General features: G+C 35.1%; 1 protein-coding gene across 4 annotated transcripts in view; it reads right to left on the bottom strand.

Moving 5' to 3' along the window:
* MAGI2 (membrane associated guanylate kinase, WW and PDZ domain containing 2) overlaps window positions 1-15,977 on the bottom strand; it is a 1,355,072-nt gene that overhangs the window by 982,994 nt on the left and 356,101 nt on the right. For all 4 annotated transcript variants that reach the window (XM_007187116.3, XM_007187118.3, XM_057549547.1 and 1 more), the window contains exon 2: window positions 2,131-2,247. In XM_007187116.3, coding sequence (XP_007187178.2) covers window positions 2,131-2,247 — 117 coding nt within the window. The remainder of the gene's footprint in view (window positions 1-2,130; window positions 2,248-15,977) is intronic.

Here is a 15,977-nt window from a genome sequence, read left to right as displayed (position 1 = left end):
GTCACTTACTTTAATCCATCTTCCTCTGCCCATCACTCTAATGTCAAACTTACAAGCTTAAGAATGCACTTTCTCAACTTCTAGTTGTTGTTTTTTTTTTTTTAATATCTTTATTGGAGTATAATTGCTTTACAGTGTTGTGTTAGTTTCTGCTGTATAACAAAGTGAATCAGCTATATGCATATGTATATCCCCATATTCCCTCCCTCTTGCGTCTCCCTCCCACCCTCCCTATCCCACCCCTCTAGGTGGTCACAAAGCACGGAGCTGATCTCCCTGTGCCATGCAGCTGCTTCCCACTAGCTATCTATTTTACATTTGGTAGTGTGTATATGTCAATGCTACTCTCTTACTTCGTCCCAGCTTACCCTTCCCCCTCCCCGTGTCCTCAAGTCCATTCTCTACGTCTGCGTCTTTATTCCTGTCCTGCCCCTAGGTTCATCAGAACCATTTTCATTTTTAGATTCCATATATATGTGTTAGCATACGGTATTTGTTTTTCTCTTTCTGACTTACTTCACTCTGTATGACAGACTCTAGGTCCATCCACCTCACTACAAATAATTCAATTTCGTTTCTTTTTATGGCTGAGTAATATTCCATTGTATATATGTGCCACATCTTCTTCATCCATTCATCTGTCGATGGACACTTAGGTTGCTTCCATATCCTGGCTATTGTAAATAGAGCTGCAATGAACATTGTGGTATATGACTCTTTTTGAATTATGGTTTTCTCAGGGTATATGCCCAGTAGTGAGATTGCTGGGTCATATGGTGGTTCTATTTTTAGTTTTTTAAGGAACCTCCATACTGTTCAGAGTCCAAAAGTCTATTCACTTAACTAACACACACTCACAGAGGTAGCATTTGGACTGACAAGATGTCAATCAATAAGCATTCTCATCTAGGAATATCTGATAGTGGTGCCCTGGCATTTTTGTTTTGATGAACATTTAGTGCTAACAGTGGCAAGGGCCACCCCTCCTAAGACGTGTGTAGGTGAAAAGGGTTGGATGCTGAATTATCCATTTCACTTCTTTGTGTGTTTTCAGTATTTCGGTATAGTCATCTTTAATCCATACCTTTCACATAGTTCTGGTAGTTCAATCCCAGAAACTATATATATATACACATATACATACATATATATACATACATATATACACACATACATATATATACGTATGTATATGTATATATATACATGGTTTATTTGTTTCATTTATCTCAGCCAAGTTTTTCTTTCTTTAATATCAACCTTCTACTGCCCACATCTTTGAGTTTATTAAAGTTTAGAACAAAACTAAAACAAAAGGAACACACACAACACTCACAGATCAGTTTCCAGAGAGATTGGAAAGTTCTGGAGGTCATGGAATCTACCTTGAAGGAAATTGATTTTGATATCTATCTAGGATCTAGGACCTGGCTTGAAACGTCCTTGAATTGTCCTAAAGTAAATAGAAGGATTCTCAAATGAGCTGAAGCATGTACTAAAAAGTTGATTTGTGAATTTTATCATTTTACCAATTCCTCTCTTTTGAAGTAGCACCTGCTCATAATCAGGGATTGTTGTGAATTTCTATAGATTGTATATTAAGAAATTTGTGCCCAACACTCAACGTTATCACTTTCTCAGAGTTACAGAACATTTAACTTTACTTTCCAATGCATAATTTCCTTTCCACTTGTAAGACTCCCCTGCTGCAAACCAGTGATGAGACTGGGAGTTACTGTGTAGATTCCATCTATGAAATAGCTGTTTCAGCTAATGAATTGAATTTGCATTCTCTTGTCTCCCTGTGTGGAGTTCTACCCCAATTATGATTCATTCTGAAATCACCAACATCCTGGACTAGAATTAATATTTCTCCATACTAACTTGAGAAGTTAGGTTTTATAGCTTGAAAATCATAAGTCTCTTCTGGCTATGACATCATCCTAAACCACACAACTGCAGTTACAAGCTTTTGCATTTAAAACTTCCATATCTCAAATAAATTGTCTATTCCAGAAGTCCACCATTTAAAAAATCAGTGCAACTGAACTTTTCTTTTAAATTAAACAATGAATATACGGTGAACATTTATCTGTTACCATAGGAAAAAAAAAATTGTCTGTTACTCACATGGCACCGTGCGGAGGTAGAGGTTGTCACGAATGATTTGCTGAAGTTCGTGGTCCACAGAACCCTTCTGAAATCGTAAGTTGAGGTAGTGACGAAGATCCTTATCAACAATTCCTCCTAGAATAATACAGTTTCTTAATAAAGGATGTTGGAAAATATTTTAAGTATGTAATTCGATCTGTCATAAACATACTCATGAAGCCATTTAAAACATGCATTATTTCACATTGCTCTTTTGACCTTCTGAAACATTTACTGCCCATAATAATAAAAGATAACATTCACTAAGATAATAATTGTCCACCCAGTCAGTGCTCAGTGTTTTACACGCACTCTTTGTTTTTCATTTAGAATGAAGTCTTTATTACGGCAAAGGACACATGGTACTCTTGAGCTGAAGTCATACCAAAATGTCATAGTGTAGCTCATTGCATGGCTAAAAAGACTTGTTTTTTTTTAACTTCCCTCTCTCCCTTTCTCCCAGTCCTTCTGTCTTTGAATTTGACCACTCTAGGTATCTTATACAAGTGGAATTGTATAATATTTGCCCTTTGTGACTGGCTTATTTCACTTAGTATGTCTTCAAGGTTTGAAAAGGTTTTTCAGTTATTTAAAGTTACTCTGGATTTAGATAAGTAGGGTGATAAAGTTAAAAGAAAAAGAATTACACCAATATTAATGCTTTACTACCTCTATGAAATGAATCAAAATAATGTATCTGCCATATAAAATATGTGCAGATGTTTTTAACTACAGACAATGTTTGAAAGACTTTAGGTATTTTTCAATTTTATTATTATTATTATAGAAATAATAATAATAATAATTTTGAGTACATTTCTCATTATAATCTAATGAAAAACAAACTGGGCTACCGGTAAGAAAATCAATACTGTGAAATTATCAAAGATTATTTTCATATTTAAAGATAATTATGTTAAATTATGAAGATTTATCTAAGGCCCTTCATATTCTTATACGTGGAAGAATGAATTATAAATCAAAATACTTATAAAAATATAAATAAGAATTTCTAAAACCCTGATCTTTTCAAACATATTGGGGTAATTGAGCCAAGACAAAGAATTAAAGATAGAGGAAATAGGATGTCTGTAATAGTTACAAAAATCATATTCTCTTCAAATCCTTTTGAATCTCAAAATTATAATTCATTATCAATCTATTTGCACCACCATGACCACATAAAATAGCATTATGTGGGCGTGCATATATGCAACACAAACACCTTTTACACAAATAGTAAATATATTTGAAAACTATATATTGCTACATTTCTGAAGTTCCCATATTCATTGTTTCAGTTGCCTCTAATCTGCTGGCACAGCCTGAGCAAGATACCATACAAAATAATATTTTTAACTGAACTATCAAAATTCTTACTCTCCAAAGTTTCCCATATATTTTAGTCAATAGTATCAATTTACTTTTCCACCCAATATAATATGATAGCAGAAAACAAATGATAGGAGCTTGCACATGTTATTTTCCAAATTCAAAATCATTTTTTCAGTCAAAGAAGTGGAACACTCAGAAATGAAAGTCACTTGAAACCACCATCGCATATATCAACGATTACCTATTGTTTACATCTCCAAATGCCTTGCATTTCCATCGGTCTTAGACTTACTGACATCACACTGACAGTTAAAAATTAGAAATCCTGAAATTCTGAAGTTCTGTTTTCCTCCCTTGGTCTTTCCCAGTCAGAAAACATGCCTACCCTTGCTAATTCAATACAGCTGCGGAGCAATCAACATTCCTGACTGTTCTCAGCTGTCATTTCTGCCGAGTTCTGAGTCTACAGATCCTTCAGCAACTGTACTCTACCTCTCTTCTTTTTCTTTCCGTCTAATATGTGGGACATGCCAAGTGATGAGATGTTTTCTGGCAGCCCAAGAAAATGCTAACTATAGAACAACAGATGTAGTCTGTCCACTAAAGTAAGCTAGAATCACTCACCTAATATAACATGGATAAGCCCACATTTTGTAGTCCAAGATGATTCTTGCCCCTGAAAATACATTATCAATTTAAACCATTTCTTCTACTACAAAAATACATTAGCCCTCTCAAAAGTTTATTTACCTAAGAAAACAACAACAACAAAAAATGACTGTCTATTCATTCAATGACTGGATATATCTTTTTTGCCATGGAAAAACCTGCTGAAGCTTCTGAGAATTAATATAAACTTTCTTTTGTTAACTAAAATGAACTGCCACATTTGTTTTGGAAGGTCTTTCTTGGCCTCATATTTCACAAATACTTTATCATCCTTCACAATTTATCATAGCATTTTTCACGTAAGGCAATTTTATTTACCCACTATCCTTATTATGGAAAATTCTGCTGGTTGCCTATCCAATATTCTTTCCTCTATTTTTTTTTATTTAGAACCTTGATTTAGTTTCAGGCCCAAACATTCTCAGACCCAGAAAATGGATCACGGTTGTCTGAAACTGTCATACAGTCTAGTTCCCTCCCTCCCTAGCTGCCCTTGCAGCTTCCAGCAGCTATGTCCTGGCCATTGAGACCTAACACAGAGGAGGGTTTTCTTATTCATTGAACTAGAGTTTATATCTGATATTAAGACCCTTCTCATCCAGTCAATCTTGGCTAGACTGGGTATTCCTCTTTGGGACTTCCACGGCCCCTTTGCTCTCTGGTAGACTTGATATTCTGACCACAAACCACAAAGGGAGATGGACAAGGGAAAAATCCAACACGCTAAGGATATTGTAGTAAAGTTAGAAACAGACTGGGTTCTGGATGGCTTCACTGAGCAGTAAAAATAATATTGGTAACTACATACCTTAGGATATCTTGTTATAAGAGAAAAAGGAAATACTCATTTTCTAAAACTATTATGGTTTCTGTTTGCAACTATACATGACCCCAATCAACATATTATATGTATAGAAATGTTTTGCATACATATGTATACATAATATGTACACATATTTTATGTATATATAAATACATACTTTTAAAGGCATATTTTTCCTTAATTAGAAATTTCACTTGAAGAAGGATTAAGCAATGGATAGTGGGCAATGGCTGAGCTGAAAAATAGAGCCTGGGTCTTAAGACTACCTGATTTCAGGTATATAAGTTAACATCTTAAAGCAAGCTAAAAAATAAAGAATGCCACATACTGAGTGTCCAGTAAATGTTATATATAATTAAAATAAAAAATTTAATCTTCTATCTTATTTGCCATAGTTATAATTTTTGGTTTTATCATTATCGTTTGTAGAGTTTCTGTTTTGTCATTTGTTAGTAATACCTAGATTTGGTAGCTTAGAGAATACCTACATCAATCATTCTGTCAAGCATAGCACTGCCAAGTTCATCATTGCATTGCATGCCTTAGCCATTGTACTCTTCAAAAAAAATTCAGTGGTTCTTGCTTACTATTATATTTTTAAAATTATTGGTTATTTCACTTAACTGTGAAAATTATTTTCTTTATTTTACAAAATAAAATAGTAGATTAAAAGATATAATACCTTCTCAAATTACACATTTGCCAAAAAGAGATCTGGGAAAAATATAAAGCCTATGATTCTGCTTCTAAATAACATGTACCTAATTTTCATAATCTACAGTCTGAAGACCAAACTTCTTAGTCCAAAGTAGTCAACTATTTTCTCAACATGACCCCAAACAAGATTTTCAATCTGATATCAAAGTATAACCTAAGAAGAACCCTTAGGAGAGAACTTAATCCAAACTCTTCATTTGCAAATGAAGAAAGTGAAGCTCACACAAATTATCTGGCACTGGGCTCAGAGCAAAGATGGGGTGGGGAGTGGGAGAAGAATCAGGGAGCAAATCCAAAAGATTATTTGAGGAGAAAACTCTAAATGTTACCACTTGAAAATGGTGTGCATCTCTACAGTTTCTATACTTTTCAGAAATGCTCCCAGTAGAACTGCTTTGTTCCCTCCCCTGCTTGAATGCCCAGATAGAGGAAGCAAAGGAAGAAGTTACAGCTTGGCTCAGATGGACAGAATCTCCTTGGCATATTCCTTAAGAAAAATTGTTTGTTCTAGTCATGTAGCCAAAGCCAGACAATCTTCCTAAGGTTGAGGGAGAAATACACCAGGCTCTACATTGTTTGTGCCAAGAGTCTGATTGCTAATAGCTGGCGAGAATAGTCCCATCCCTCATTTGTGGGCATAACCATTGGCTCAAATTTTCCTGTCCCTTGAGTCAACTGTTTCTCAAATCAATATGCACCTTAAAAACTTGTAAACTGGGGAGAGTAATTCACTGATTGGTATGGTGCTGGGTTTGTATGAAAAAGAAGATGGAGATGAGCAGCAAGCCAAAGTCTGGTTCATTCTGATGTAATTTACTCATCCTGTTCTTTAGCCAAATGAGGCTACTCTAACATTCTATTGACCGTACTTATTTTTCCTTCTCTATACCTCATTTTTTTTTCCTTTACATTCCATAAAATTCTGAAGTGGGCATTTGATTTTTGTTTGTTTGTTTGTGCTTTATTTTTTTCACCCATATTTACACTTTATCTTATGATACCTTCTTTTGGTAACAGTACCCTGATTTCCCTTTTCAAGTCACTGTATCTCTCTCATTCTGTATAAACGTAGTCAGACTTTTAGTCAGTTTTCCCTGTTCTCTCTTATCCAATTAAAGTGTCTTTTCCAGGAGTTGTGTTTATAAGTGGAGTTACCCAAGGATGTGCATGCGAGTGCATGCATCCTGAAAGTAGCACCCTGAAAAATCTACCCATCACTTTTGCTTCCTGGACATACAGAATTGCCCCTTTCCTGTGTTTTTCTAGCCAATTTCTTCAACTTCCCCTTTGCTGTTTTCAACTAAAAAACATCACGGATAAGAAAGCCCTCCCTTTGATACTACCAGTGGAATTCATATCCATCCTTCAACTTAAAATTATCCTCCCCTTGGCCTTCCTTGTGATCTTTTGGCCAGAAGTCTTCTCCCTCCTCTGAACTTCCATGTCCTGGTCACCTTCCTTAAATACCTGTACAGTCTAACAGGCCATATAGTAACTAGTGGATCTACTTTAAGTTATGTATTAAACTGTAAGCTCCCCAGGACAGGGAATTTCCTAATCATTTTATATCTTATCCCCTCTCCTCACTTCAATCTCTAAAGCAGTGCCTTCTTAATATAAGTGGCCCTGAAATGTTTGCTGAATAAATAAATCACAAATGCTATAGTGGATAGAATGCTAGATTACAGATTTGGAAACTGAGTTTTAATTACCACTCTAACACATTCATTGAGTGGTCTTGCACAAATCATTTAATCTTTTCTGGGTCTTATTTTTCTTATCTGTAAAAGGTGGGTCAGTTTGTGTTGCTATAACAGAATACCATTAGACTGGGTGAATTAAACAAGAAATATCTATTTCTCACAGTTCTGACACCTGAGAAGTCCAAGATCAAACAGCTGGTAGATTGAGTGCCTGGTGAGGGTACTCTTCCTGGTCTGCAGATGGCCATCTTCTCCTTGTATACCCTTACGGCTGAGAGAGAAATCATCTCTCTAGCGTTTCTTCTTATTGGGTACATATCCCATTCATGAGAGTTCCACCCTTATGACCTAACTACTTCCCAAAGGCCCAACTTCAAAGATATAGAGAACAAACTAATGGTTACCAGTGGGGAGGGGCAATACAGGGGTATGGGATTAAGTGGTACAAACTATTAGATATAAAATAAACTACAAGGATATATTTTACAACATGGGGAATATAGCCAATGTTTTATAATAACTATAAATGGAGTATAACATTTAAAAATTGTGAATCACTATATTGTATACCTGTAATTTATATAATATGGTACATCAAGTATACTTCAATTAAAAAAAGAAAAAAAAATAAAGCCATGGATAATCTCCCTTTGATATTGCTTTTTATTATCTGAATTGTCTAGGAAGCTAAGATCATCAACAGGAAATTGATTTCATACATTGTCATTGTCAAAAAAGTAGTAAAATAATCAAGCAAAGCAGTCTGTAAGGAATTGGAAGAAGGGGAAGATCTATCCATTTGCCTTAAGATATGCCCATGAGTAATTGCAAATTAATTTTATGTTAATTTATTGGATGGTGGGGAAGTTGAGGAAGTAGGAACATATTACAGGGCTTTGTTGCTATGTTCCTTTTTCAGGAATAGTTTCTGCTTGACTTACCTCAAAAATGGTGAAATAAATCACAGAAAAGTTGATTGATTCTTTTAAGATCCACAGCCACAAAATAGGTGACAGACATATCTAATCCAGTCTGCTGGAGCAGGCTCCATCCCCTTTTTAGGTGAAAAATGTTGTCTTTGGTTTCTTATGATCTAGAGACCCATCTCATTTACAAATGGCTAGAGTACTGTACGTAATCACTGAATTCATTTGATCTATACTAGTCTTTCTATAAGTTATGAGCCAGTAAAATTGTTCCTCCCCTAATAATTCTCCTTTGCCTATTTTAAATAGAAGCACAAATATAAGGCCCTTGGTGACTCATTGCAGATGCCATGGTTAATTGCTTTTCCATAGCTGAAAACATTTAGGTATATGAAGATGTGTAACCCTTCCATGTTTTAATCATAATATTAGAGGGTTTAGTCAATCCTTTTAATCATGATTTAATAACTTTGTGTGTTGTTTTTCTTCAAAATCCCAGTGGTGTCACATATTTTGTATAAGAAATGCAATAATAAAAGAGACAAAAACATATTAAACAGTTGCAGATCATTAGTAGATTCAAAACTAGAGAGAATAATTGGTATTTCAGAAAAATGACAGATAAATGTAAGCGGCTTATAATTTCTCCAGCTCTATTGAAAATGGCTTTTCATTATTTCCTTCCCCCCACTATTATACAGATGGGATATTATTATTGTTTCATTTTTCATTGTTAGTCTTGGTCTCAAAGTAAATATTAGAGTTGTTCTTATAGTTATGATTATAGGTTCCCATGGAGAACGGAAAATGAGTACTCACTGTATTCCTGGCATTGTGCTAGGTGCTGTATGCACATTACCCCAAATTTTACAATCAAGAAATGTAAAGGAAGGACACATAGTTGAAAGCAAACTCAAGTGCATCTAAATTTTCTATAATGTCTCCAGATGGCTAATTTCGTCTAGGAATAGGGCATTTCCTACTGATTTCTTTGACTCACTTAACTCTTAAATATTAGATGTTCATTATAAAAAGCAGGATTCAGCTAAGTAAAAAAATGATATATGACCAAAAGTGAATCTGACCTGAATTCAATTCATTTTTTAAAACCAGAGATTATACTACTCTAAGTTAAAAAAAACCAATCTATTACAATAGTTATGAGTGGGTTTGAACTCACTGAAGGTTAATAAACCGCAAAGCTCTAAAGTTTCTACATAAAAGTACTAAGGGCAAAAAAATAAACTATTGTCCAAAATAGCTACATAATTTAGCAGGCAATTTTTTTTTTTTTTTTTTAGGGTCTTAGTTTACTGTCTTTTAAACTTTATTCCAAAGTTTAAATGTAATTTTTTTTAAATGCAGTGATAAAATATCACAATTGTTTTTGTTCTTAGAAAATCCAATTTAAGAATTCACCCACATTAATTTTATTTTTTTAATTTATTTATTTTATTTACTTTATTTTTGGCTGTGTTGGGTCTTCATCGCTGCGCACAGGCTTTCTCTAGTAGTGGTGAGTGGGGGCTACTCTTTGTTGCTGTGCACGGGCTTCTCACTGCGGTGGCTTCTCTTTGTTTCCAAGCATGGGCTCTAGGCGCGCGGGCTTCAGTAGTTGTGGCTCGCAGGCTCAGTAGTTGTGGTTCACGGGCTTAGTTGCTCTGTGGCACGTGGGATCTTCCTGGACCAGGGCTCAAACCTGTGTCCCCTGCATTGGCAGGCAGATTCTTAAACACTGCGCCACCAGGGAAGCCCTACCCACATTAATTTTAAAAAGCACAAATTAAACTGCTCATATGAGGTACACATTCATTTATAAAACTAAAAGTGAACGCGTGAACAGTATTTGAAAAATGAATATTTGAGCTTATTTTGTTTTATATTAGTAAGCTATTATCCCCAAGTCAGCTAAAAATTATATATAGTCATATATTTAAATTATATTTTTAAATAGGTGATAATATGAATAAAATTGATGGGGAATTAGCAGGATCAGATCTATAAATATTTGACATTATTTCATGTTTTAAGAACTAAAAGCAAGGTGAGTCCTCTCATTTTATTTTTTTCTAACCTGCTGCAACTTAAAACTCCCAGGTGACCTGGTACAATAGATGGTCCACTCCAAATGTCTTTATGCTGAAAAGTATCATGACATAAACACATTGCCCAAATTGACTTAAAAAGAAACCACAATTTTATTTGTGAGCCCATTTTATGATAATACAGTTAAACATATTCTTTTCAAGTCATTCCAAAGAATAGACTAATATATCTTCCATAGGTTGTGTGAGGATGGATCGTTTCTTTTCCTTTTTCTTTCTTTTTTTTGGATGGATCATTTCTAATGAAGTTAAAACAATTCTAGGCACATGATTTGAATTGTTACATGGTTGACTTCAAATAATGAAGAATGTGTTCCAAAAGTTTATTTTGGAGTGCAGACTGGTTTATCCCATAGAAATAATGTTGCATATTATAACTTTGGCCCACCTGTAAGTCTTTTAAGTTAATTAGGCACCAGAGGTATATTATTCATAATATGCTGGAAACATGTTGTCATACGTTGCAATGTATAACAATTCTTCCTGGGAGGTGGGAGCAGAGGAATAATGGCTGAAGTTCCAACTTAGGCTGACAGGTTCTTAAAAACTCAAAACCCTCCTTTCACAAGGAGAGTTAGATGGAACACTCCCAACTCCAATACCCTGGTGGGAATTCTTGCTGCTACTGTCAAAGATTCCTTAGCGCAAGGATGGGTTAGGAGTGAGCACAAGAGTAGCAGACTATTGGGAGATAAATTCTTTATGCTCTTGTATAAAGGGTTATGGGACAATGAACATCTTGCTAATATATCTTCTTATAGCTCTCCTCAACCCAAACTCTCTTTTTCTTAGGGGGGCCTCAGTCCTAGTTTATTCTGAAGTCCTGCCTGTCTCAGTTTATACTGCCATCAGCCATTTGGTCTGATTTCACTATAAAATGGACTGAAATTTCTTTGCCATTTAGAAGCAAATACAAAATCACTTTGAGATTTCCCTGGCATTAAAAAATCGGAAACGCCTTTCCCCACAGAATTTGTAAGCCCTAAGCCCTTTTATCTACTCCCCACCCCAGGCTCCAATACATAAAAACATATAGACCTTGTAGGAAAGACAAGGGCAGGGGGTAATAGTGAAAAACTGAGTATTACAAAGCCTGGAACGTATCTTCAAATTTCAGAAGAAATCTAGGTTCACATAAGTCAGTTTAGATATGTCATTCAAGGAACAGGAGATGTGTGTGCATGCACACATGGGTGCCTGTGTGTTAGGGAAGTTGAAGTGGGTGGGCAATGAGGAGGAAGAAAATAGCCATTGGGGGCTATTACAGTGATGGTGGAGGAAGGACAAGGGAAGATTTCTTCATCATTCTTATGTTTCTCGGTTGTAACTACTCCCATCTCTGAAAGGCAAGGCCCTGATCTGAACCAGGAGAGAAATGAAAAGCAGAAATTGGGTTTGAGAGACTGAACTCACACTATATGTGAGACTGCAGTGGAAAGGGAAGTGGGGAGGGAAACCTTCATGCGTTGGAAGTTGGAAAAGAAAGCTATGCCTGTTGCCAAGTGGCTAAGTGTGCTATGCTCCCAAGTGACTGGAAGGGGAGTATATGAGTCAAGCAGGAAGTAGTCAAGGACCCTGAAAGTGAACTGTATTCTAATGGGCTTTCACTGAATTATAAAACTCTGGCTATTTATACACTTGTCAGGTATAGTGCTATAGATTAGTAAACTCAATTATCTAGACCTAAAGGCAATAAATTAAAATTTCCTAAAAATTCATTTTTAGACATCCGTGGCTGTTATCGCCTCTAGAAATATAGGGAAGACTGAGCCAAGAACAGGAAAGAAGAAAAAATATACAATTAACCAAAGGCATTCTTAATTGCCTTCTGTCCATAGTACATATAAAATTACATCTAAAATTATATATGACTTTTGAACTGATAAAAGTGTATTTAGAGGCTGCCATCTTCAACAACCACAACTCATCTCTTAAAATTGTCTCCAATGAAAGCCTACTAAAAATATCTTTTTGAAGTAAACTTTCATTTTTACTGAACTATTACTATTTGTTCTTAACAAATTTTATGAAAATGTTTTGCTACTATTTACCTAGGAATACATTTTGAAATCAAGGAAAAATTAGATGCTACAAACTTCATTAGAAATGAATTTTTACTTCAGTTAGGGGAAGGATGACAGCAGAGAGGAGAATAAGAACAAATCTGAAAAGGGATAAGAAACACACACACACACACACACACACACACACACACATATGGTGCATGATTTCACATTTTGGGATGGTGTTCAAGTGGTAGTTGTGTTGAAGGGAGCTGAAGATTAACTACTTCCTGTGGGCAGGCCCAAGAAATAAAAAAGATTTTTATGCTGCCCAATGTCTAACTTTATCACAGAGCATTACTATTATATTATGAAAATTGGTGGATAGGAGGAACAAATTTTGCTAATCTTCATTTATGACAAACTTCATTTTCCTGCCTAATACAATTTTTACTCTTTAAAGCCTAGCACAGTGACTTATAACTGCTTGGAATTCAATAAATATTAGTTGAATTACATTCCTAATCAATTGATGACAATTTTCCCAATAATGATAGATATTTCAAATACATGAATGCACCAATAGTCAGTGTGATTTAATAAAAGTTCAGAAATGTTCCCTGTCGTAAAAGAGGGTTCTGCCATTCCTATATATTTCTTTTTTCACTGAAACTATGAGCTCTTTGCTAGTTCATGAAAGTGGTTTTTATATCATTAACTCTGTAGTGTAAAAATCTCATTTGAATGAAATTTTACTTTCTTTTCTCAAATAATCACCTTCATACTCCAACAGAGATAATTTTGTTCTCAAAAGTATGTATAAGAAAACATAAATAGGACTTCCCTGGTGGTACAGTGGTTAAGAATCTGCCTGCCAATGCAGGGGACACGGGTTCGATCCCTGGTTGGGGAAGATCCCACATGCCACGGAGCAACTAAGCCCATGCACTGCAACTACTGAGGCTGTGCTCTAGAGGCCGCGAGCCACAACTACTGAGCCCACATGCTACAACTATTGAAGCCTGTGTGCCTAGAGCCCGTGCACCGCAACAAGAGAAGCCACCGCAATTAGAAGCCTGCGCACCACAATGAAGAGTAGACCCCGCTTGCTGCAACTAGAGAAAGCCCGTACACAGCAACAAGGACCCAATACAGCCCAAAATAAATAAATAAATTTATATAAAAAACGAAAACATAAATATTATATTTTTAAATAGTCTGTTTATTTTATGTTTTGGGAAGTATATGTCCAAAAATTCTTAGTATTTTCTGGGGTAGCATCACCATTGATTGCCCCAGCCATGTGTTTTTATTATATACTACTTAAAATCATTTTACAGCAAAGAGAAATAATGTTTTTTAAGTCTCCCTTCTGCATAATAATTTTTACAAAATAGTACAATGATTTCTAATTTCTGGCAATACTTTTAAATGTAATATCTAATTGCTGACTCTTGGAAAATCTGGAGAAATGCCTGAAATTTCATTACTCTAAAATAAACTACCAACTGACCTGGGAATCATCTTGTTTTAATAAAATCTACATAGCAATTATTAATTTTGTTAAGTAATAATAAAAATATTTGAAATAATAAGGAATGCAGCTGATTTCAGGGATGATTTACTAAACATGGGGTTTATATTTGACAGAAAATACCATTTTAAATAAAGACTCTCTCCAATGTGCAATCTTCATTAATTTTGTAGATATCATTATACTTGATTACTTGAAATATTTATTTTCTTTTGATTCTAGCTTCAAGCCAGGGAATTCTGTTTTATAGTGAGAGAGGATATCATTTGAAAACTGATTTTTAATTCAAATTCTTCAGTGTAAGATGAAAAAAGTGAAGTCTAGAGTAGTAAAATTAGGTTATTTAAAGTTTCATTCACTCAATGTTAATTAACTACAATAATACTATTAAACTTTGCATGTTGAATATTATTTATTTCAAAGATTTTTAATATTTATTACTGTATGTGTCCAACATGAGAACGGTAAATGGTAAATATGGTAGTGTTTTAATTTACAAATTATTAAACCAGTTCAGAGGTTAATTGACTTGGCCAAACTCACACAACAGAGCTGCAAGGTTTACTCAGATCTACTGATTCTGTGCTGAGCAATTCCTCTGCCATGCTAGAAATAAGCAACTAAAATGGAGAAGAGGGTTGGGCACATAAGAAAGCATATCTCCAAAGGAGATGTATCAGAGTTACCTGGTTATTTTGCACACAAAACATGAGGCAGCCTGTCAAACACCTCGGAGGATGAGCCACTCCTGCTGAGAGGAATGTGTCACATCCTCCATGGTACTGGACCCAAAGAAAGCCTTGAAGCCTTGCTTCAGGTTCAGGCCCTCGCATGCAAAATGCCAAACTTAATTCCTGAGAAAACTAAACATGAGTAGACAGGAGTTGGTGACTGCAATGCATTTGGATTTGGCCAAGGAAGAATAAAAGATTTCACCGAGATTCCCAGCTGAGTGACTGAGAAATCGTTGACAACACTGGCAGAGATTGGACTGTTGGAACAAGAAGGCCTTTTGTTTTGTTTTTAAGGATGTGGCAACCTGACTACCTGTAATCAGTTACATGTTGGATGGATGAACAAAAAAAGAAGGTAACAGGAGAAAGAATCTACTGTATCAATGTGAGTGGTATTATCATGGCATATCCCTCTCAAACAATTGATCTTACATTCCTCTTAAAATCAAGGGATAATGAGGAAATTAGAACAGAAATCCCAGAATTCTCCTTGGGCATAGAGTTCTCCAAAATCTATTTTAGGATAATGATTTTTAATTTATATGACTTAGATTATTTACATACAACACTGAAGGATAATTTGGATGCAAATATTACAGTCACAAGTCCATGATAGAATTGCAAAAGCCTGGAATACTGATATAGAACTTGTCACTTATTACCTTCACAAGCGGCTCTCAGAAACCAAATGGCAATTAATCACTACCATTCTTTCTGAACAACTATCATCTTATCAGCCTGTTAAGAGATACAAATAGCTATCATGTTCTTCATGAGAATGATACAAATCACCAAGAAGCTGCAAAAAACCTATCCTTCACCCTAAACATCATGTTTAGAATTACCTTCTCTTTGCCTGTTTCACTTTGTTAATACTTTTGCTCACATATTACTCCTTACCCTATTTAAACTTGCTCATCTCCCACAACCGTATCTCCATCATTTACTATTGTCCTACTCCAGCTGTTTACACAACAGTTACCACTATGTAAAATTATATGACATATTTTCTTGTTTAATTCTTTATTGTCTAAGTTGTTCCTTAGAACATAAGTTCCACGAGAGAGCAGAGTATAACACTTAGTAAGTATTCAACTGGTATTTGCTCAATGAAAAATAAAATGGACGCAAATAAAAAGTATTTTTGGAGAGACTATAAATTAGTGATAGCACAACACCATAGTAAGATACCATTATGTCTCAAAAATGCCTAATTTTTCTACATTAAATGTTTAACAGGCTCTGTGATTTATTTATATTAAGAGCTCAATTAATAT

This window comes from Balaenoptera acutorostrata, chromosome 7, assembly GCF_949987535.1.
Source record: "Balaenoptera acutorostrata chromosome 7, mBalAcu1.1, whole genome shotgun sequence".
Classification (NCBI taxonomy): Eukaryota; Metazoa; Chordata; class Mammalia; order Artiodactyla; family Balaenopteridae; genus Balaenoptera; species Balaenoptera acutorostrata.
This window is presented reverse-complemented; position numbering and strand designations above follow the sequence as displayed.